We start from the raw sequence: 26,299 nt of genomic DNA on the forward strand, positions 1-26,299 counted from the left end.
TCAGGTGAAGGTCATGGTGTGTGTTACGGTTGTGTTCAGGTGAAGGTCATGTGTGTTACTGTTGTGTTCAGGTGAAGGTCATGTGTGTTAATGTTGTGTTCAGGTGAAGGTCATGTGTGTTACTGTTGTGTTCAGGTGAAGGTCATGTGTGTTACTGTTGTGTTCAGGTGAAGGTCATGTGTGTTAATGTTGTGTTCAGGTGAAGGTCATGTGTGTTAATGTTGTGTTCAGGTGAAGGTCATGAGTGTTACTGTTGTGTTCAGGTGAAGGTCATGTGTGTTACTGTTGTGTTCAGGTGAAGGTCATGTGTGTAACTGTTGTGTTCAGGTGAAGGTCATGGTGTGTGTTACGGTTGTGTTCAGGTGAAGGTCATGTGTGTTACTGTTGTGTTCAGGTGAAGGTCATGTGTGTTAATGTTGTGTTCAGGTAAAGGTCATGTGTGTTACTGTTGTGTTCAGGTGAAGGTCATGTGTGTTAATGTTGTGTTCAGGTGAAGGTCATGTGTATTACTGTTGTGTTCAGGTGAAGGTCATGAGTGTTACTGTTGTGTTCAGGTGAAGGTCATGTGTGTTACTGTTGTGTTCAGGTGAAGGTCATGTGTGTTACTGTTGTGTTCAGGTGAAGGTCATGAGTGTTACTGTTGTGTTCAGGTGAAGGTCATGGTGTGTTACTGTTGTGTTCAGGTGAAGGTCATGTGTGTTACTGTTGTGTTCAGGTGAAGGTCATGTGTGTTAATGTTGTGTTCAGGTGAAGGTCATGAGTGTTACTGTTGTGTTCAGGTGAAGGTCATGTGTGTGAAGGTCATGGTGTGTTACTGTTGTGTTCAGGTGAAGGTCATGAGTGTTACTGTTGTGTTCAGGTGAAGGTGATGTGTGTTACTGTTGTGTTCAGGTGAAGGTCATGTGTGTTAATGTTGTGTTCAGGTGAAGGTCATGTGTGTTACTGTTGTGTTCAGGTGAAGGTCATGGTGTGTTACTGTTGTGTTCAGGTGAAGGTCATGTGTGTTAATGTTGTGTTCAGGTGAAGGTCATGGTGCGAGTGTGTCCAGCGTCTCAGTGTGAAGAGTCAAGGTCGTTCCTGAAGGTCGACGGCAGGAAGCGACAGGTCACCATCATGGAACCTTCAGCCTGCAGTCACAAGAGGGGCGGAGCCAGTCAAGCCCCGCCCAAGATGTTCAGCTTCGACGCCGCGTTTCCTCCCGATGCGTCTCAGGTGAGCTGTCAATCATGAGAGCTGTCAATCATGAGAGCTGTCAATCATGAGAGCTGTCAATCATGTGAGCTGTCAATCATGAGAGCTGTCAATCATGAGAGCTGTCAATCATGTGAGCTGTCAATCATGAGAGCTGTCAATCATGAGAGCTGTCAATCAGGTGAGCTGTCAATCATGAGAGCTGTCAATCATGAGAGCTGTCAATCATGAGAGCTGTCAATCATGAGAGCTGTCAATCATGTGAGCTGTCAATCATGAGAGCTGTCAATCATGAGAGCTGTCAATCAGGTGAGCTGTCAATCATGAGAGCTGTCAATCATGAGAGCTGTCAATCATGAGAGCTGTCAATCAGGTGAGCTGTCAATCATGAGAGCTGTCAATCATGAGAGCTGTCAATCATGTGAGCTGTCAATCATGAGAGCTGTCAATCATGAGAGCTGTCAATCAGGTGAGCTGTCAATCATGAGAGCTGTCAATCATGAGAGCTGTCAATCATGAGAGCTGTCAATCATGTGAGCTGTCAATCATGAGAGCTGTCAATCATGAGAGCTGTCAATCAGGTGAGCTGTCAATCATGAGAGCTGTCAATCATGAGAGCTGTCAATCATGAGAGCTGTCAATCATGAGAGCTGTCAATCATGTGAGCTGTCAATCATGAGAGCTGTCAATCATGAGAGCTGTCAATCATGAGAGCTGTCAATCATGTGAGCTGTCAATCATGAGAGCTGTCAATCATGAGAGCTGTCAATCATGAGAGCTGTCAATCATGAGAGCTGTCAATCATGAGAGCTGTCAATCATGTGAGCTGTCAATCATGAGAGCTGTCAATCATGAGAGCTGTCAATCATGTGAGCTGTCAATCATGTGAGCTGTCAATCATGAGAGCTGTCAATCATGTGAGCTGTCAATCACGAGAGCTGTCAATCATGAGAGCTGTCAATCATGAGAGCTGTCAATCATGTGCACCAGGGCTGCAGGGTGTTGACCTCTGACCTCTGTTTCAGGCTGAAGTCTGTGCAGGAACAGTTTCTGAGATCATTCAGTCGGTCGTCAACGGAGCCGACGGTTGTGTTTTCTGTTTCGGACACTCTAAGCTGGGTAACAACTACACACAAGTACACAAGTATACACACATGTATACACACATGTATACACACATGTATACATGTGTGTATACATGTGTGTATACATGTGTGTATACATGTCACACATGTATACACACATGTATACACATATATATATTAACACACGTACACACACAGACTCACACACACACACATAAATATATATACATATATATACACATGTACACACACAGACTCACATACACACATATACATATATATTAACACACGTACACACACAGACTCACACACACATATATGTACATATATATATACACACGTACACACACAGACTCACACACACACACATATATACATATATATACACACGTACACACACAGACTCACACACACACATATATACATATACACACGTACACACACAGACTCACACACACACATATATACATATACACACGTACACACACAGACTCACAACTCTCTCCTCCAACAGGTAAATCCTTCACTATGATCGGTGAAGATTCTCTCCAGACTCTGGGAATCATTCCTTGTTGTATCTCATGGTTGTTCAAAGTCATCGACGAGAGGAAGATCAAGACTGGAGCGAGATTCTCTGTGCGAGTGTCAGCAGTGGAGGTGAGTACACACTTACACACTACACACTTACACACTTACACACTTACACACTTACACACTACACACTTACACACTACACACTACACACTTACACACTTACACACTACACACTTACACACTACACACTACACACTTACACACTACACACTTACACACTTACACACTTACACACTACACACTTACACACTTACACACTACACACTTACACACTTACACACTACACACTTACACACTACACACTTACACACTTACACACTACACACTTACACACTTACACACTTACACACTACACACTTACACACTTACACACTACACACTTACACACTTACACACTACACACTTACACACTTACACACTACACACTTACACACTACACACTTACACACTTACACACTTACACACTACACACTTACACACTACACACTTACACACTTACACACTACACACTTACACACTTACACACTTACACACTACACACTTACACACTTACACACTACACACTTACACACTACACACTTACACACTACACACTTACACACTACACACTTACACACTACACACTTACACACTTACACACTACACACTTACACACTTACACACTACACACTTACACACTACACACTTACACACTTACACACTACACACTTACACACTTACACACTTACACACTACACACTTACACACTTACACACTACACACTTACACACTTACACACTACACACTTACACACTTACACACTACACACTTACACACTACACACTTACACACTTACACACTTACACACTACACACTTACACACTACACACTTACACACTTACACACTACACACTTACACACTTACACACTTACACACTACACACTTACACACTTACACACTACACACTTACACACTTACACACTACACACTTACACACTTACACACTACACACTTACACACTACACACTTACACACTTACACACTTACACACTACACACTTACACACTACACACTTACACACTTACACACTACACACTTACACACTTACACACTTACACACTACACACTTACACACTTACACACTACACACTTACACACTTACACACTTACACACTTACACACCTACACACTTACACACTTACACACTTACACACTTACACACCTACACACTTACACACTACACACTTACACACTTACACACTTACACACTTACACACTACACACTTACACACTACACACTTACACACTTACACACTACACACTTACACACTACACACTTACACACCTACACACTTACACACTACACACTTACACACTTACACACTTACACACTTACACACTACACACTACACACTACACACTTACACACTTACACACTACACACTTACACACTACACACTACACACTTACACACTACACACTTACACACTTACACACTTACACACTACACACTACACACTTACACACTTACACACTACACACTTACACACTACACACTACACACTTACACACTACACACTTACACACTTACACACTTACACACTACACACTTACACACTTACACACTACACACTTACACACTTACACACTACACACTTACACACTACACACTTACACACTTACACACTACACACTTACACACTTACACACTTACACACTACACACTTACACACTTACACACTACACACTTACACACTTACACACTACACACTTACACACTTACACACTACACACTTACACACTACACACTTACACACTTACACACTTACACACTACACACTTACACACTACACACTTACACACTTACACACTACACACTTACACACTTACACACTTACACACTACACACTTACACACTTACACACTACACACTTACACACTTACACACTACACACTTACACACTTACACACTACACACTTACACACTACACACTTACACACTTACACACTTACACACTACACACTTACACACTACACACTTACACACTTACACACTACACACTTACACACTTACACACTTACACACTACACACTTACACACTTACACACTACACACTTACACACTTACACACTTACACACTTACACACTTACACACCTACACACTTACACACTTACACACTTACACACTTACACACTACACACTTACACACTTACACACTTACACACTTACACACTACACACTTACACACTACACACTTACACACTTACACACTACACACTTACACACTACACACTTACACACTACACACTTACACACTTACACACTACACACTACACACTTACACACTTACACACTACACACTTACACACTACACACTTACACACTACACACTTACACACTTACACACTTACACACTACACACTTACACACTACACACTTACACACTTACACACTACACACTTACACACTTACACACTACACACTTACACACTTACACACTACACACTTACACACTTACACACTACACACTTACACACTACACACTTACACACTTACACACTACACACTTACACACTACACACTACACACTTACACACTACACACTTACACACTTACACACTACACACTTACACACTACACACTTACACACTACACACTTACACACTACACACTTACACACTTACACACTTACACACTACACACTACACACTTACACACTTACACACTACACACTTACACACTTACACACTTACACACTTACACACTTACACACTACACACTTACACACTTACACACTTACACACTACACACTTACACACTACACACTTACACACTACACACTTACACACTTACACACTACACACTTACACACTACACACTACACACTTACACACTACACACTTACACACTTACACACTTACACACTACACACTTACACACTTACACACTTACACACTACACACTACACACTTACACACTTACACACTACACACTTACACACTTACACACTGCACACTACACACTTACACACTTACACACCTACACACTTACACACTTACACACTTACACACTACACACTTACACACTTACACACTACACACTACACACTTACACACTACACACTTACACACTTACACACTACACACTTACACACTTACACACTACACACTTACACACTTACACACTACACACTTACACACTTACACACTACACACTTACACACTACACACTTACACACTTACACACTACACACTTACACACTACACACTACACACTTACACACTACACACTTACACACTTACACACTACACACTTACACACTACACACTTACACACTACACACTTACACACTACACACTTACACACTTACACACTACACACTACACACTTACACACTTACACACTACACACTTACACACTTACACACTTACACACTTACACACTTACACACTACACACTTACACACTTACACACTTACACACTTACACACTACACACTTACACACTACACACTTACACACTACACACTTACACACTTACACACTACACACTTACACACTACACACTACACACTTACACACTACACACTTACACACTTACACACTACACACTTACACACTTACACACTTACACACTACACACTACACACTTACACACTTACACACTACACACTTACACACTTACACACTACACACTACACACTTACACACTTACACACCTACACACTTACACACTTACACACTTACACACTACACACTTACACACTTACACACTACACACTACACACTTACACACTTACACACCTACACACTTACACACTTACGTTGGCTGCTTGAACGTGAGCTCCTGCAATAATTGCCCAAAACAGTCGTTTTAACGACTACTTGTCCGGATTTTATGCTCTTATCACTAAAGATATGTCTCAAGCATCTCGGATCTATGATCGTGATGCTCTTCTCAACATCAGAGAGTCGATGGAGGATTATAACCGCGACCGTTATCAACGTCCGGTGAATATGTTTCCGGCTCTGCTTCTCATCGACTCGACTCTGTGGAATATCGTTTGATCTCTCGGGCGATTTCCACAAGCGATGGAGTCGGTCTGGAGTTCAGGTCAGGATGAGACGTGCAGTTGCGATCGCTCGGAACAACTCTGACGTCATCGAACGTCATCGATGTTTGATCGACATTCCTCTCGCTGAAGAGCATGACGACACATCAGCGCTGCCGTCTGTCCAGACCTCAACGAAAGGTGGTAAGATTTGTTCATTTCCTCTCTTTAATTCGGCTTTTACTACGGAGTTGAACTTCAGTGACAGCTGTCAGTCACGTGACATGTTCGCTTCAAAAGATCCCGCTCTGCTGTCAGTGACGTCATCGGTGCTGAATGACTTCTTAATGTTCGCTCCATTACTAATAAATCCTTTATTCTTAATGATCTTTTCACAAGAGTTCATTTGGATTTATTATGTCTTTCTGAGACTTGGCAGAGAGAGGAAGAGTTTATTCATCTGAACCAACTCTGTCCAGTAGGGAGCGCTGTCCTGGGGAAGCCTCGCCTCTCTGGTCGTGGAGGAGGTCTTGCTACAGTTTTTAGGGAGAGTTGTTCTTGCAAAGTGATTCAGACACAGGAATTCACTTCTTTTGAGTCTCAGATGATCTTGATCTACAAGACCTTTCTATTGTGTGTCAATCTACCGTCCGCCTGGTCCTGCAGTGTTCTTGAAAGACTTTAGTGACTTCTTATCTTCCATTATTCAGATGGAATCTGTTCTTATTCTTGGAGACTTTAATCTTCATGTTGATGACGTCACATCTTGTTCTGCTAAAGAACTTTGAACTTTAACTGAAGCCTTTAATTTTGAGCAACATGTTTCTGAACCCACTCATCAAAAAGGCCACATTTTAGACTTAGTTTTTACTCTTGGCCTGAACATTTCTAATGTATCTGTACATGATGTCCATCTGAGTGATCATTCTCTGCTTAACCTGGACTTCATCCCTGAACCTAAGCCTTTGAAAGTTAGGTCTCAGAGGCGTGTCATCTCAGCCGATACTGCAGACAGTTTTTCTGCTATGTTTGACCGTCTTTCCTTTGATGACTGAACGTGTTTGATTCACTGTTTCACTGATCATTGTGTTGAAATACTGGATCAAACCTGTTAAATCGAACTTGAAAATTCAGAAAAAACGCTGCCCTTGGACAAATGAAGATCTCCTGAGTCTGAAGAGACTTTGTCGAAAGACTGAGCGTCTCTGGAAGTCTACTAAACTTGAGGTGCACAGACTTCACCTCAGGGATCTGTTGACTTCTTACAGTGAGATGGTGGAAACTGCTAGATCTGATTACATCAGAAAACTGGTAGCAGCAAATAGGAAAAAGCCCAAAGTTTTGTTTGACACGATTAATTCTCTCGTGTCTCCTGCTCCTCAAATCACGCCTGTCTTCTGTGAAGCTGACAGCAATGCATTGTTGAGATTTTTACTGACACAATTAAATTGATCAAAGAGAAAATCTCTCCCCCTTTGTTTGGAACCCCTACTGTCTCTGAGCCCCTCTCCTCCTCTTGGTCCTCCTTCACTGCTGTATCTTTGGGTGATATTTCATCACTAGTGAACAAGATGAAACCCTCCTCTTGCTCAGATGACATCCTTCCTTGTAGGCTTTTTATCAAAGTATTTGATGTAATTGACCCCTGAGTTACCAATATGGTGAACCTCTCCCTTTCCACAGGGTTTTTTCCCAATGCATCTAAACATGCCATTGTGGAGCCTCTGCTCAAAAAACCAGGCTTAGACCCAACTGATCTCAGTAATTTCAGGCCTATTTCTAAGCTCCCTTTCTTGTCCAAGATCTTGGAGAAGGTTGTGTCTGAGCAGCTGTTCCTGGATCAGAGCGACATCCATGAGAAGTTTCAGTCTGGCTTCCGTAAACATCTACGGAGACAGTCTTACTGAAAGTGTCCAGTGACATCATGATGTTCTGGTTCTCTTGGATCTGTCCTCAGTCTTTGACACAGTTGAACCAGATCCTGCTGAGAAGACTGAGGGATGAAGACTGTCTGGGTCTGTGTTAGAATGGTTCTCATCTTACCTTTCTGGGCGCAGTTTTAGTGTATCTGCCAATCAAATGAGGTCTGAATCGGCAGATCTGTTGTGTGGAGTCCCTCAAGGTTCTGTTCTGGGTCCTTTATTGTTTTTGCTGTACTTGATTCCCCTCGGTAAAATCATTCAGAGATTTCCAGATGTTTCTTATCACATGTTTGCTGATGACATCCAGCTCTACTGCTCTGTTGATCCAACTGAGCTCCAGAGGCTTACACACTACACACTTACACACTTACACACTACACACTTACACACTTACACACTTACACACTACACACTACACACTTACACACTACACACTTACACACTACACTCTTACACACTTACACACTACACACTTACACTCTTACACACTTACACACTTACACACTACACACTTACACACTACACACTTACACACTACACACTTACACACTTACACTCTTACACACTTACACACTTACACACTACACACTTACACACTACACACTTACACACTACACACTTACACACTTACACACTTACACTCTTACAGACTTACACACTACACACTTACACACTACACACTTACACACTACACACTTACACACTTACACACTAAACACTTACACACTACACACTAACACACTTACACTCTTACACACTACACACTTACACACTACACACTTACACACTTACACACTACACACTTACACACTTACACACTACACACTTACACACTACACACTTACACACTTACACACTACACACTACACACTTACACACTACACACTTACACACTAAACACTTACACACTTACACACTACACACTAACACACTTACACTCTTACACACTACACACTACACACTTACACACTACACACTACACACTACACACTTACACACTACACACTACACACTTACACACTTACACACTACACACTACACACTTACACACTTACACACTACACACTACACACTTACACACTACACACTTACACACTTACACACTTACACACTACACACTTACACACTACACACTTACACACTTACACACTACACACTACACACTACACACTTACACACTTACACACTACACACTTACACACTAAACACTTACACACTTACACACTACACACTAACACACTTACACTCTTACACACTACACACTACACACTTACACACTTACACACTACACACTTACACACTTACACTCTTACACACTTACACACTTACACACTACACACTTACACACTTACACACTACACACTACACACTTACACACTACACACTTACACACTTACACACTTACACTCTTACACACTTACACACTACACACTTACACACTACACACTTACACACTACACACTTACACACTTACACACTAAACACTTACACACTACACACTAACACACTTACACTCTTACACACTACACACTACACACTTACACACTACACACTTACACACTTACACACTACACACTTACACACTTACACACTTACACACTACACACTTACACACTACACACTTACACACTTACACACTACACACTACACACTTACACACTTACACACTACACACTTACACACTAAACACTTACACACTACACACTACACACTACACACTTACACACTACACACTACACACTACACACTTACACACTTACACACTACACACTTACACACTTACACACTACACACTACACACTTACACTCTTACACACTTACACACTTACACACTACACACTTACACACTACACACTTACACACTACACACTTACACTCTTACACACTTACACACTACACACTTACACACTTACACACTACACACTTACACACTTACACACTACACACTTACACACTACACACTTACACACTACACACTTACACACTTACACACTAAACACTTACACACTTACACACTACACACTAACACACTTACACTCTTACACACTACACACTACACACTTACACACTTACACACTACACACTTACACACTTACACACTTACACACTACACACTTACACACTACACACTTACACACTTACACACTACACACTACACACTTACACACTACACACTTACACACTAAACACTTACACACTTACACACTACACACTAACACACTTACACTCTTACACACTACACACTACACACTTACACACTTACACACTACACACTACACACTTACACACTACACACTACACACTTACACACTTACACACTACACACTTACACACTACACACTTACACACTTACACACTACACTCTGATCTCGTTCTATGAGCCAACTCTGGGTTACAGGGTTTAGGATCCTGCACACAATCTCTTCTGGCATCTCCGTCTCCATTTCAGACAAAGTGCTCGATGGTCTACGCAAAGTCTCTGAGACACTGAGAAGGAATTTGGACCTTTGAGCGCAGCTGTTCCTCAATCTCTGCCTGGTAGTCGGTTGGCAGGAAAGCTTCCAAGAAAGCAGTTTTGAAGGTGACCCAGTCCGTGATTTTGTTCCGGGCCACTAGCCACCAGCGACCTGCAGGACCCTTTAGGACAGGGTTGAGTGTCCCGACAAGTTCCCGCTCACTCAATGGCCTGAGCGTCAAAAGATTCTCACATTGATCCATAAAATCAGTGACATCCACTGACTCTCCAAAGTGTGGAGACTCCATCCGGATTAGGTGGCTCAGCCGCCGGGGCTGTGGCAGTAGAAGGGGAGGCTGGATACTGCTGGTTAATGGGTGCAGAGTAGAGACATCCAGTCTCCATGAGATGCGAGTTTTATTAAGGCTGGATTTTAATTCATTTTTCCACGATACGTCACGTCTCTTCAAGCAGTCGACGATGTTGTCGTCAAGAGGCTCGAGTTTGGCATCAGTTTAAGCTCGAGCACCTGCAGCCACAGCATCCAGGGAAGCTCTCAGACCTCGTCAGGCCTGAGCTCTGTCCACTACTGTCTCAGGCGGTTTTCCATCGCATCCTCCATGAAGGAGCTCGTCTTGGTCGTCAGATGTCGTCGGTGGTCCTGCCTGTCTGACTGTAACATCTGTCCGTACGTCCATGTCTGACTGTAACATCTGTCCGTACGTCCATGTCTGACTGTAACATCTGCCCGTACGTCCATGTCTGACTGTAACATCTGTCCGTACGTCCATGTCTGACTGTAACATCTGTCCGTACGTCCATGTCTGACTGTAACATCTGCCCGTACGTCCATGTCTGACTGTAACATCTGTCCGTACGTCCATGTCTGACTGTAACATCTGCCCGTACGTCCATGTCTGACTGTAACATCTGCCCGTACGTCCATGTCTGACTGTAACATCTGCCCGTACGTCCATGTCTGACTGTAACATCTGTCCGTACGTCCATGTCTGACTGTAACATCTGTCCGTACGTCCATGTCTGACTGTAACATCTGTCCGTACGTCCATGTCTGACTGTAACATCTGTCCGTACGTCCATGTCTGACTGTAACATCTGTCCGTACGTCCATGTCTGACTGTAACATCTGCCCGTACGTCCATGTCTGACTGTAACATCTGTCCGTACGTCCATGTCTGACTGTAACATCTGTCCGTACGTCCATGTCTGACTGTAACATCTGTCCGTACGTCCATGTCTGACTGTAACATCTGTCCGTACGTCCATGTCTGACTGTAACATCTGTCCGTACGTCCATGTCTGACTGTAACATCTGTCCGTACGTCCATGTCTGACTGTAACATCTGTCCGTACGTCCATGTCTGACTGTAACATCTGTCCGTACGTCCATGTCTGACTGTAACATCTGCCCGTACGTCCATGTCTGACTGTAACATCTGCCCGTACGTCCATGTCTGACTGTAACATCTGTCCGTACGTCCATGTCTGACTGTAACATCTGTCCGTACGTCCATGTCTGACTGTAACATCTGTCCGTACGTCCATGTCTGACTGTAACATCTGTCCGTACGTCCATGTCTGACTGTAACATCTGTCCGTACGTCCATGTCTGACTGTAACATCTGTCCGTACGTCCATGTCTGACTGTAACATCTGTCCGTACGTCCATGTCTGACTGTAACATCTGTCCGTACGTCCATGTCTGACTGTAACATCTGTCCGTACGTCCATGTCTGACTGTAACATCTGTCCGTACGTCCATGTCTGACTGTAACATCTGTCCGTACGTCCATGTCTGACTGTAACATCTGTCCGTACGTCCATGTCTGACTGTAACATCTGCCCGTACGTCCATGTCTGACTGTAACATCTGTCCGTACGTCCATGTCTGACTGTAACATCTGTCCGTACGTCCATGTCTGACTGTAACATCTGCCCGTACGTCCATGTCTGACTGTAACATCTGCCCGTACGTCCATGTCTGACTGTAACATCTGTCCGTACGTCCATGTCTGACTGTAACATCTGCCCGTACGTCCATGTCTGACTGTAACATCTGTCCGTACGTCCATGTCTGACTGTAACATCTGTCCGTACGTCCATGTCTGACTGTAACATCTGTCCGTACGTCCATGTCTGACTGTAACATCTGTCCGTACGTCCATGTCTGACTGTAACATCTGTCCGTACGTCCATGTCTGACTGTAACATCTGTCCGTACGTCCATGTCTGACTGTAACATCTGTCCGTACGTCCATGTCTGACTGTAACATCTGCCCGTACGTCCATGTCTGACTGTAACATCTGCCCGTACGTCCATGTCTGACTGTAACATCTGCCCGTACGTCCATGTCTGACTGTAACATCTGCCCGTACGTCCATGTCTGACTGTAACATCTGCCCGTACGTCCATGTCTGACTGTAACATCTGTCCGTACGTCCATGTCTGACTGTAACATCTGTCCGTACGTCCATGTCTGACTGTAACATCTGTCCGTACGTCCATGTCTGACTGTAACATCTGTCCGTACGTCCATGTCTGACTGTAACATCTGTCCGTACGTCCATGTCTGACTGTAACATCTGCCCGTACGTCCATGTCTGACTGTAACATCTGTCCGTACGTCCATGTCTGAGTGTAACATCTGTCCGTACGTCCATGTCTGACTGTAACATCTGTCCGTACGTCCATGTCTGACTGTAACATCTGTCCGTACGTCCATGTCTGACTGTAACATCTGTCCGTACGTCCATGTCTGACTGTAACATCTGTCCGTACGTCCATGTCTGACTGTAACATCTGCCCGTACGTCCATGTCTGACCCGAGAGGAGATGAAGGTCCTCCTCAATCAACGGGTCATCATGAGTCTCTCAGTGAAGGACATGATTTTCTGATAATGATAAGAATTTCTAAAAGTGAGATTATGGTATTTTTAGAGAAGATACAACGTTTGATCAACTTTCACTGAACCAACTTAGAAATGATGATTATTGTTGATACAGAATTAAAACATTAACAAACACAAACGTCATACAACATAATCACCGCAGTTTAACCCACTCTACACACTTTAAACACTTTACACACTCTACACACTTTAAACACTTTACACACTTTACACACTTTAAACACTTTACACACTTTACACACTTTAAACACTTTACACACTTTAAACACTTTACACACTTTAAACACTTTACACACTTTACACACTTTAAACACTTTACACACTTTACACACTTTAAACACTTTAAACACTTTACACACTTTACACACTTTACACACTTTAAACACTTTACACACTTTACACACTTAACACTCTTTACACACTTTACACACTTTACACACTTTACACACTTTAAACACTTTAAACACTTTACACACTTTACACACTTTAAACACTTTACACACTTTACACACTTTAAACACTTTAAACACTTTAAACACTTTACACACTTTACACACTTTACACTCTTTACACACTTTACACACTTTACACACTTTAAACACTTTAAACACTTTACACACTTAACACACTTTACACACTTTAAACACTTTAAACACTTTACACACTTTACACACTTTAAACACTTTAAACACTTTAAACACTTTACACACTTTATACACTTTACACACTTTACACACTTTACACTCTTTACACTCTTTACACTCTTTACACACTTTACACACTTTATACACTTTACACACTTTACACACTTTATACACTTTACACACTTTACACACTTTATACACTTTAAACACTTTATACACTTTACACACTTTACACACTTTATACACTTTACACTCTTTATACACTTTACACACTTTACACACTTTATACACTTTACACACTTTACACACTTTACACACTTTACACTCTTTACACTCTTTACACACTTTACACACTTTATACACTTTACACACTTTACACACTTTATACACTTTACACACTTTATACACTTTACACACTTTACACACTTTACACACTTTACACTCTTTACACACTTTATACACTTTACACACTTTACACTCTTTACAAACTTTACACTCTTTACACTCTTTACACACTTTACACTCTTTACACACTTTACACACTTTACACACTTTACACACTTTATACACTTTACACACTTTATACACTTTACACACTTTACACACTTTACACTCTTTACACACTTTATACACTTTACACTCTTTACACACTTTATACACTTTACACACTTTATACACTTTACACACTTTACACTCTTTACACTCTTTACACACTTTACACTCTTTACACACTTTACACACTTTATACACTTTACACACTTTTACACACTTCTATATACTTCTATACACTTCTGCACACTTTTACACACTTCTATATACTTCTATACACTTCTGCACACTTTTACACACTTCTATATCTTCACACATTAACTCACCTGTATATGTGTGTGTGTGTGTGCGTGCGTGTGTGTGTGCGCATGCGTGTGTGTGTGTGTGCGTGTGTGTGTGTGTGTGCATGCGTGTGTGTGTGTGCGTGCGTGTGTGTGTGCGCATGCGTGTGTGTGTGCATGCGTGTGTGTGTGTGTGTGCATGCGTGTGTGTGTGTGCGTGCGTGTGTGTGTGCGCATGCGTGTGTGTGTGCATGCGTGTGTGTGTGTGTGTGCATGCGTGTGTGTGTGTGTGCAGGTCTGGGGGAAGGACGAGAACTTGAAGGACCTCTTGTCAGACGTGTCTTCAGGAAGTCTTCAGGACGGTCAGTCTCCAGGTGTTTACCTGTGTGAAGACCCCATCTGTGGGATGCAGGTACGTACACACAGCTGTCAATCACTCTTCTCCGGGGAGAGGTCGCGGGGGCAGCAGCTTCAGAAGGACGTCCAGACTCTTCCTGGGAGACCCTGAGATGTTTCCAGACCAGCTGAGTCCTGGGTCTCCTCACTTTGGAACAGGATCTTCTCAACTCTCAAGGACACTGATTCAAGTCTGACAACACGACTAAAAAGTCCATGAACTACAGACAAGGGTGTTCTGGTGCCAAGGTCACATGTGGACCTCCTCATTTTGAGCATCGCCTTCATGATGGACGATCTGTGATGAACACGGAAGTCCAATAACAAAGCGCCAGTAGGGTACTGATCAGGTGGACGGTTCTTTTCGGATCACGCCACCCCACTCCTCGTCTCAGCTCCTAGTCTCACCTCCTGGTCTCCTCACCTAACACAGAGCAGCACTGATACTACAGTCGCTCTCTAATCCTGGTTCCTTTTGCAGCTCCAGAACCAGTCTGAACTTCGGGCTGCGACACCAGAGAAGGCAGCCTGGTTCCTAGACGCGGCGTTGGCGGCTCGTCACAGCAGCCAGCAGGCCGACCGCAGTGAGGAGGAGCAGAGGAACTCACACATGCTGTTCACACTGCACATCTACCAGTACCGCATGGAGAAGACCGGCAAGGGAGGGAGTAAGTTCTGCTCCACCTCCTCCTCTCAGACACTCACAGCTGACCTTCAACTCTCCTCTAGTGTCCGGCGGTCGCAGCCGCCTCCACCTTCTTGACCTGGGCAGCTGCGACCCAAGGCTGCTGGGAGATGGAGCCGGGGTGAAGACCAAGGATGGCTCTGGAACAGGACCAGCTCCCCTTTGCCTGTCTCTGTCAGCGCTTGGGAACGTGATCCTGGCCCTGGTCAACGGGAGCAAACACATCCCCTACAAGTGAGCTGTGTGTGTGCGTGTGCGTGTGCGTGTGCGTGTGCGTGTGCGTGTGCGTGTGCGTGTGCGTGTGCGTGTGCGAGTGCGTGTGCGTGTGCGTGTGCGTGTGCGTGTGCGCGTGCGTGTGCGTGGGGGTGTGTGCGTGTGCGTGGGGGTGTGTGCGTGTGCGTGTGCGTGTGCGTGCGTGTGCGCGTGCGTGTGCGTGTGCGTGTGCGTGTGCGCGTGCGTGTGCGTGTGCGTGTGCGTGTGCGTGTGCGTGTGCGTGTGCGTGTGGGGGTGTGTGTGAGTGCATGCGTGTGCGTGTGCGTGTGCGTGTGTGCGTGTAGCATCAGAGATCGACCCTGTTGTCAAAAACACAAACACTTGTGCAGTCATTACATAGTTTTGTGTGTTTTATGGTCGACACACTGATCCAGGCCCGTGACAGACTAATGTCTAGATAAAATGATGGTTTCAAGCCAATGTAAGCTGAGGTTACATGGCAAGCCAGAGAGGGTCATGTGACTAGTCATTGACGCGTGGTCAGGTGTGGACCTGGTCCTAGATCAGAAGTTGACAAGACTGTGTGTGTGTGTTACCAGGGACAGCAAGTTGACCATGTTGCTGCGGGAGTCCCTCGGCAACATGAACTGCAGGACCACCATGATCGCTCACGTCTCTGCGTCTCCAGCAGACTTCTCAGAAACTCTGTCCACAGTCCAGCTCGCCTCCCGCGTCCTCCGGATGAAGAAGAAGAAAAGCAAAGTCACCGTTGTAAGTCCTGACAACCGTGAAGCTCTGGTCGCCTTCGTTCATTGCTGTCCGTGTTGGTCGATGTGTAGCCCGAGGGCCTCCTGTGGGACGACGCCTCAGCCTGTCTGGTCTCTCCTCAGCAGTACACGTCCAGCTCGTCCGGAGGAGAGAGCTCGTGCGAGGAGGGTCGCATGAGGAGGCCGACCCACCTACGATCTTTCCATCACCGCGGCGGCAGCGACTCGGACCACCCACTGCTGCGTCTATCCAGTGACCCGGACGAATACTCTAGCAGCGAGCAGTCATGTGACACAGTGATCTATGTGGGTCCGAACGGGGCAGCGATGTCGGATAGAGAGCTGACTGACAACGAGGGTCCGCCCGAGTTTGTGCCGATTATCCCGGCTCTGCTGCGAGGCAAAACTGAGCCGCACCAGGTACCAAAACTTCCCAGTGGCTCTGATTTGACCTGAAGCTGATATCATGCATCGATCCCAGGTACAGCCTCAGTCGGAGGTTCTAGATCCGTCAGTGTCCCAGCAGTGTCACCTGGGTCAGCCACTGGCTCCGGTTCCAGAGGAAGCAGCCGAGTGTCTCAAGTGCAACACCTTCGCTGAGCTGCAGGAGCGACTGGACTGTATCGACGGCAGTGAGGAGGTGAAGACTTTCTGTGTGTGTCTGAGACAGTATAGGAAGGTTCAAGTCTTCAAGATATTCAATATTCATCCACTTCATTCTGATTCTCAAACAGCCTTTTTACAAATTTTACTTTTAGCCAAATACACGAACACAAAAATGACAGCATGGCCATTATAAGGGTCTTGCTGGACTCGTCATTCGTCTCCGTGTGAAAACGTTCATCAGAAGCTCAAGTCAGCGTCTCTTTATCTGTCGTCAGGTGGCCAAGTTCCCATTCGAGGAACTTCCTGTCACTCAAGGTGCCAAAATGGATCCATGTCCAGCTTCAGCAAACACCTTGGAGTCCAGAGCTGGTGAGCTGGTTCCTGCAAACCTCTGTACTGAACTTCCTTGAAACCCACGTTGTTCTCTTCAGGATCAGTGGAATGTCCAGCCTCATGGGGGAAGACCAACGACCAGCAGCTACAGGAGCTCCAGGAGGTAGTTGAGGAGGCCGAGCTGGCCCAGACCATGATCCAAAGTCTGACTCAGAGTTCTCCAGTCCTAACCCGGAACGTGACAGGAAGCAGCACCAGTAACCTGCTGCAAAGAACTAGGAGCTGCCAGCTGACTGACAGGTGAGAATGGTGCTGGTGTGTTGTGAAGAACATCTTACATCTGGATTGATGTTTTGACTCAACAGTCGTGAGAGTGTGAATCTGTGTGGCTTGGAGGGTAAAGCTCGTCCTCTGGGCTCCCCGAGACTTGGGGTGGCCAGTCTGACCAGGACCTCTGACTACAGGTGTTTTCTTTACTCCTCATGGTCTGTGTAGTCCAAGATTTCTGAGCGTGTTGTGGTCCTTTTCAGACCGCCGTCCTCACCCTCTCAGAGGTGTAAAGTCTATACTCAGAAGGGGGTGATCCCAGCAACAACCACCCACTCACTGGCCCAGGACGGACAGACGCTAGAACCTCTGACATCAGACAGTAAGTTGATTTGTGTTCCTCATGTCACACTTCTGCTGGGGACATGTCCTTGAAGCTCAAACAAACTTTTGAATTACTCGCACAAGAAGATTGCTTACTGAACAACAATGTTGACCCATTTCTGGTTCTGGTTCTACAGACAGTCTGGCGGCAGATAGCGGTCGCTCCTCTACAGAGTCAGTGTTGTCCAGGACCTCCCCGGTGGGCATGTGTCCCCATGCACAAGAGCCCTACCCATCCCTCTCTGCAAGTCTGGGATCTGCAGAGACTCTGTGCGACGACGATGTACCGCCTCTTCCTCTGGACCCTCACAGGGAAGGTGAGCTTAGTTCAACCCGAAGACATTTATTGATGCAATTATCATGTCATGTTAATGACATTTTCCTGGTCCAGGTCAGTCTGCAACATCCACAGTGGGTCAAACCTCCACCACTTCATTCAAAGAACAGAACCTGATAGAAGATGAAGTTCACCATGTTGGTGGGGGTGTCCCTCTATATTCTGGACCAGGCCCTGTGGTCACTGAGGTTGCTGCAATGGCAGAGGTTGGTGAACATGGTCAGTCTTAAAACAAACACTGAGTGTTGATGTGCCTTCATCTGTTCTGCCATAGGTGGCGATGTCGAGACTTCGGACTGAAGGTCACATGCTACCGACTACGTCGTCGTTTTGTGGCTCCTCAATCTCGTCCTGGATGAGCGACCTCAGCATGGGAAGCGAGGCAGAGCAGTCCCTTCACAGCTTCAACATGTCCCAGGGGTTTCAGGGGGAAGCCCTTGCTGACCCTGATGGTCCCACAGACCTTCATTGCAGCTCCAGATGTGGGAGTCTGGATGGGGGGGAGACTTATGAGAAGAGAGCCGCCAAAGAGAAGCTATTAAAGATGCCACCTTCCATGGCGAAGACAACCATACAGTCCCTCACCGGAGTTTTCAAGGCTGACATCAGCGTCAACCCGTGTGTGGTACCCAAACCTGTAACCCCACAAGAGCCCACTGTCCTCTCCTCACCTCACAAGTCCAGTGAGGGGAATTTTGATGACCCCTGGCTGAAGCGGGGCCTTGATAAACTGGAGTCCCTGGAGGTAAGGGGGGCGGAGCTTCTATCAGGATCCAGCAGTGGAGACCAGCAGAGCTTCTCTAGAGAAGGTAAGTTGGTCGACTGTCCATGTTGACGAAATGTTTTGATCCTGTATTTTTCTCGGGACAGGTGCAGACCTGCAAAGCTCTAGTGGGGAAGGGGAGTCCTCCCCAGACTTCGGGAGAGTGGTGGACGGCTGTGAAATTGTCTGTGGACACGGAGAGTTGATCACAATGTATGACCCTGGCGTTCAACGGACTGCTAGTCTTCCACGAGGCTGGCATCAACTGAACCAACGCGACGGCCTTGATTCTGGAATGGAGTACCGAAGCTTGGCCATAGCTTCGTCCACCCCGAGTAGTCCCCTTGCCACCCTTGATCGCAGGGGATCAGCTGGAACGCTGTACTCACACAAAAGGGGCGCTGTCCCACCTTTGCCACCTGTCCGGAAGTCCAGTCTGGACAATCGTAACCGAGCAGGAAGTCCACTCCATGCTCTCACAGATAGTGCTGGATCAGGGACCAGACCACAAGGGTCCATTTTTGACAGCAGCAGACTCTTCAGTGCCAAGTTGGAGCAGCTGGCCTGCAGGACCAACTCTCTGGGACGGGTCCACGGGTCCCGTACCGGAGGCCACCATTATGACTGCTTTTCTCTGGAAAGAAGGGAGACCCTCAGAGGGGTTAGAGGGGACAGCATGATCCCTCGCTCTGGTCGTAGTCTTGTACGTACTGGGTCTGTCTCTTCTTCTACTGGGAACCATAGTCTTTGCAATGGTACACTCAGCGCCCCACAATCTCCAGCAAAAAACAATTGCCAAACAAAGGTTTCAGCAGTCAGTAAGCTGCTGATGACGAGTAGCCCCAAGTCTAGGAGTCTGTCGGCTTCCAGCACCAAGACCCTAAGCTTCTCCACCAAGTCACTGAGCCAAATGGGCAGTCGCAGCTCCAGCCTTCCCCCTAATGAAAAGGTATGAAACACTTCTGTCCAATAACATGATGCAATAGAATGTTTAGGTGATCATTGAAAATATCTTGAGCTACATTTTCTAGATAGTCCGACGCCCTTTCTTCAGTTCTCCCCAAAATACCTGTGCAAGGAATACCAGAGCAGTGTAGTAAGACTGAGAGGGGGGGGCATGATGTTGGACAAGGGAAACTGACATTTTGCTGTGAATGTCAAGGGTTTGTAAGTGTAATCTCTCTCGGACAGACCACCGTGCAGACCCCCGCACACCAGCAGGAACAGACTTCTGCAAACTGGTCAACGCAGTCACTGAGCCGCAGTCGTGGAGGAAGTTTTGCTGCTAAACTGCCTCTCCGAGCAGTCAACAGTCGGATCTCGGAGCTGCTGCAGGGAAGTACGGGGACCCGGTCCAGAGGCCACGGCCAGACGGATACGACCGAGGAGCGAGGGAGGCCGAGGTGAGGAGGCTGCTGGTGAAAATGTCCTGTCTTGGTAGTTGAGCTTCTGTGTCCTGCTAACAGAGAGGGTCCTGAAGCAGAGGAGAAGGCTGCCGTGGTGCAGACGCTTCCGTCTCCCTACAGCAAGATCACGGCGCCCAGAAAATCTCATCGATGCAGCAGCGGCCACGCCAGTGACAACAGGTACCCTCATGGTTCTCCTCAGCCCAGTGGACGACTGCAGCCCCTCTGACTTCTAACCGTTGCTCCAACAGCAGCGTTCTGAGCGGCGAGCTCCCGCCGGCGATGGGCAAGACGGCCTTGTTCTACCACAGCGGCGGCAGCAGCGGCTACGAGAGCATGTTGCGGGACAGCAGCGAGAACACAGGCAGCACCTCCTCAGCCCTGGACTCCCTCAGTGACCACAGCACCACCTCGTCCAGGCGCAGCTGCAAGAGCGGCAAGAAGAGCCGCAGCAACACAGGTGAGGTCGTAGGTCAACTTGATCCATGTTTGAATGATTTAAATGATTTAAAGGTTTTGTTATTGAACACTTGAGTCGTTTTTTAATTATTTAACTATTAATTCATTTAAGGTTTTTTAAAAACACACTCAGTTTAATATTCAAATAATAAAAAACCCTAAAATTAATCTAAATGTTGGTTCAATTATATTCTGATGACATTGATGCACTTATAAAATATACATAATATTTATATACTTTATATATATATACGTATATATATTTATATACTTTATATATATATATATGTATATATATTTATATACTTTATATATATACTGTATATATATACATATTTATATACTTTATCATAGAAACTGAATATTCACGTGTAAACTAACAGTTGCTTCTATCATATGACCTGCTGATGCTGCAAACTACAGGGGGGAGAAAGGAGGAGTGGGGGAGGAGAGGAGGAGGAGGGGAGGAGGAGGGGAGGAGGAGGGGAGGAGGAGGGGAGGAGGAGGGGAGGAGGAGGAGGAGAAGGGGAGGTGTGGAGGATGATTGGGGGAGGAGGAGAGGAGGAGGAGGAGAGGAGGAGACACGAGCAGTCGACTGTGAAATGACTGAAGATCTGCTGCAGTAGAAGCGAGGTGAAGAACAGTAGAAATGAGGTGAAGAACAGTAGAAATGAGGTGAAGAACAGTAGAAGCGAGGTGAAGAACAGTAGAAATGAGGTGAAGAACAGTAGAAGTGAAGTGAAGAACAGTAGAAGCGAGGTGAAGAACAGTAGAAATGAGGTGAAGAACAGTAGAAGCGAGGTGAAGAACAGTAGAAGCGAGGTGAAGAACAGTAGAAATGAGGTGAAGAACAGTAGAAGCGAGGTGAAGAACAGTAGAAGCGAGGTGAAGAACAGTAGAAGCGAGGTGAAGAACAGTAGAAATGAGGTGAAGAACAGTAGAAGCGAGGTGAAGAACAGTAGAAATGAGGTGAAGAACAGTAGAAGCGAGGTGAAGAGCAGTAGAAGCGAGGTGAAGAACAGTATAAATGAGGTGAAGAACAGTAGAAGCGAGGTGAAGAACAGTAGAAGCGAGGTGAAGAACAGTAGAAGCGAGGTGAAGAGCAGTAGAAGCGAGGTGAAGAACAGTATAAATGAGGTGAAGAACAGTAGAAGCGAGGTGAAGAACAGTAGAAATGAGGTGAAGAACAGTAGAAATGAGGTGAAGAACAGTAGAAGCGAGGTGAAGAACAGTAGAAATGAGGTGAAGAACAGTAGAAGCGAGGTGAAGAACAGTAGAAATGAGGTGAAGAACAGTAGAAATGAGGTGAAGAACAGTAGAAGCGAGGTGAAGAACAGTAGAAATGAGGTGAAGAACAGTAGAAGCGAGGTGAAGAACAGTAGAAGCGAGGTGAAGAACAGTAGAAATGAGGTGAAGAACAGTAGAAGCGAGGTGAAGAACAGTAGAAGCGAGGTGAAGAACAGTAGAAGCGAGGTGAAGAACAGTAGAAATGAGGTGAAGAACAGTAGAAGCGAGGTGAAGAACAGTAGAAGCGAGGTGAAGAACAGTAGAAGCGAGGTGAAGAGCAGTAGAAGCGAGGTGAAGAACAGTATAAATGAGGTGAAGAACAGTAGAAGCGAGGTGAAGAACAGTAGAAGCGAGGTGAAGAACAGTAGAAGCGAGGTGAAGAGCAGTAGAAGCGAGGTGAAGAACAGTATAAATGAGGTGAAGAACAGTAGAAGCGAGGTGAAGAACAGTAGAAATGAGGTGAAGAACAGTAGAAATGAGGTGAAGAACAGTAGAAGCGAGGTGAAGAACAGTAGAAATGAGGTGAAGAACAGTAGAAGCGAGGTGAAGAACAGTAGAAATGAGGTGAAGAACAGTAGAAGCGAGGTGAAGAACAGTAGAAGCGAGGTGAAGAACAGTAGAAGCGAGGTGAAGAGCAGTAGAAGCGAGGTGAAGAACAGTAGAAATGAGGTGAAGAACAGTAGAAATGAGGTGAAGAACAGTAGAAGCGAGGTGAAGAACAGTAGAAGCGAGGTGAAGAACAGTAGAAATGAGGTGAAGAACAGTAGAAGCGAGGTGAAGAACAGTAGAAGCGAGGTGAAGAACAGTAGAAATGAGGTGAAGAACAGTAGAAGCGAGGTGAAGAACAGTAGAAGCGAGGTGAAGAACAGTAGAAGCGAGGTGAAGAACAGTAGAAATGAGGTGAAGAACAGTAGAAGCGAGGTGAAGAACAGTAGAAGCGAGGTGAAGAACAGTAGAAATGAGGTGAAGAACAGTAGAAGCGAGGTGAAGAACAGTAGAAGCGAGGTGAAGAACAGTAGAAGCGAGGTGAAGAACAGTAGAAGCGAGGTGAAGAACAGTAGAAGCGAGGTGAAGAACAGTAGAAGCGAGGTGAAGAACAGTAGAAATGAGGTGAAGAACAGTAGAAGCGAGGTGAAGAACAGTAGAAGCGAGGTGAAGAACAGTAGAAGCGAGGTGAAGAACAGTAGAAGCGAGGTGAAGAACAGTAGAAGCGAGGTGAAGAACAGTAGAAATGAGGTGAAGAACAGTAGAAGCGAGGTGAAGAACAGTAGAAGCGAGGTGTAGAACAGTAGAAATGAGGTGAAGAACAGTAGAAGCGAGGTGAAGAACAGTAGAAATGAGGTGAAGAACAGTAGAAGCGAGGTGAAGAACAGTAGAAGCGAGGTGAAGAACAGTAGAAGCGAGGTGAAGAACAGTAGAAATGAGGTGAAGAACAGTAGAAGCGAGGTGAAGAACAGTAGAAATGAGGTGAAGAACAGTAGAAATGAGGTGAAGAACAGTAGAAGCGAGGTGAAGAACAGTAGAAGCGAGGTGAAGAACAGTAGAAATGAGGTGAAGAACAGTAGAAGCGAGGTGAAGAACAGTAGAAGCGAGGTGAAGAACAGTAGAAGCGAGGTGAAGAACAGTAGAAGCGAGGTGAATAACAGTAGAAGCGAGGTGAAGAACAGTAGAAATGAGGTGAAGAACAGTAGAAGCGAGGTGAAGAACAGTAGAAGCGAGGTGAAGAACAGTAGAAGCGAGGTGAAGAACAGTAGAAGCGAGGTGAAGAACAGTAGAAATGAGGTGAAGAACAGTAGAAGCGAGGTGAAGAACAGTAGAAGCGAGGTGAAGAACAGTAGAAGCGAGGTGAAGAACAGTAGAAGCGAGGTGAAGAGCAGTAGAAGCGAGGTGAAGAACAGTAGAAATGAGGTGAAGAACAGTAGAAGCGAGGTGAAGAACAGTAGAAGCGAGGTGAAGAACAGTAGAAGCGAGGTGAAGAACAGTAGAAGCGAGGTGAAGAACAGTAGAAGCGAGGTGAAGAGCAGTAGAAGCGAGGTGAAGAACAGTAGAAATGAGGTGAAGAACAGTAGAAATGAGGTGAAGAACAGTAGAAGCGAGGTGAAGAACAGTAGAAGCGAGGTGAAGAACAGTAGAAATGAGGTGAAGAACAGTAGAAGCGAGGTGAAGAACAGTAGAAGCGAGGTGAAGAACAGTAGAAGCGAGGTGAAGAACAGTAGAAGCGAGGTGAAGAACAGTAGAAATGAGGTGAAGAACAGTAGAAGCGAGGTGAAGAACAGTAGAAGCGAGGTGAAGAACAGTAGAAATGAGGTGAAGAACAGTAGAAGCGAGGTGAAGAACAGTAGAAGCGAGGTGAAGAACAGTAGAAGCGAGGTGAAGAACAGTAGAAGCGAGGTGAAGAACAGTAGAAGCGAGGTGAAAAACAGTAGAAGCGAGGTGAAGAACAGTAGAAGCGAGGTGAAGAACAGTAGAAATGAGGTGAAGAACAGTAGAAGCGAGGTGAAGAACAGTAGAAGCGAGGTGAAGAACAGTAGAAATGAGGTGAAGAACAGTAGAAGCGAGGTGAAGAACAGTAGAAATGAGGTGAAGAACAGTAGAAGCGAGGTGAAGAACAGTAGAAGCGAGGTGAAGAACAGTAGAAATGAGGTGAAGAACAGTAGAAGCGAGGTGAAGAACAGTAGAAGCGAGGTGAAGAACAGTAGAAGCGAGGTGAAG

At 45.3% G+C, this 26,299-nt stretch overlaps 1 protein-coding gene across 1 annotated transcript in view; it reads left to right on the plus strand.

Moving 5' to 3' along the window:
- kif26ba (kinesin family member 26Ba) overlaps positions 1 to 26,299 on the plus strand; it is a 57,496-nt gene that overhangs the window by 25,324 nt on the left and 5,873 nt on the right. The window contains exons 6-25 of the mRNA XM_087792986.1: positions 1,021 to 1,212; positions 2,217 to 2,310; positions 2,791 to 2,933; positions 15,980 to 16,096; positions 16,562 to 16,748; positions 16,810 to 16,999; positions 17,578 to 17,749; positions 17,869 to 18,165; positions 18,227 to 18,385; positions 18,627 to 18,720; positions 18,783 to 18,984; positions 19,050 to 19,148; positions 19,215 to 19,333; positions 19,473 to 19,652; positions 19,727 to 19,878; positions 19,947 to 20,481; positions 20,543 to 21,384; positions 21,627 to 21,838; positions 21,902 to 22,021; positions 22,093 to 22,301. Coding sequence (XP_087649112.1) covers positions 1,021 to 1,212; positions 2,217 to 2,310; positions 2,791 to 2,933; positions 15,980 to 16,096; positions 16,562 to 16,748; positions 16,810 to 16,999; positions 17,578 to 17,749; positions 17,869 to 18,165; positions 18,227 to 18,385; positions 18,627 to 18,720; positions 18,783 to 18,984; positions 19,050 to 19,148; positions 19,215 to 19,333; positions 19,473 to 19,652; positions 19,727 to 19,878; positions 19,947 to 20,481; positions 20,543 to 21,384; positions 21,627 to 21,838; positions 21,902 to 22,021; positions 22,093 to 22,301 — 4,315 coding nt within the window. The remainder of the gene's footprint in view (positions 1 to 1,020; positions 1,213 to 2,216; positions 2,311 to 2,790; positions 2,934 to 15,979; positions 16,097 to 16,561; positions 16,749 to 16,809; positions 17,000 to 17,577; positions 17,750 to 17,868; positions 18,166 to 18,226; positions 18,386 to 18,626; positions 18,721 to 18,782; positions 18,985 to 19,049; positions 19,149 to 19,214; positions 19,334 to 19,472; positions 19,653 to 19,726; positions 19,879 to 19,946; positions 20,482 to 20,542; positions 21,385 to 21,626; positions 21,839 to 21,901; positions 22,022 to 22,092; positions 22,302 to 26,299) is intronic.

The sequence above is a fragment of the Callionymus lyra genome, chromosome 6, assembly GCF_982586985.1.
Source record: "Callionymus lyra chromosome 6, fCalLyr1.hap1.1, whole genome shotgun sequence".
Classification (NCBI taxonomy): Eukaryota; Metazoa; Chordata; class Actinopteri; order Syngnathiformes; family Callionymidae; genus Callionymus; species Callionymus lyra.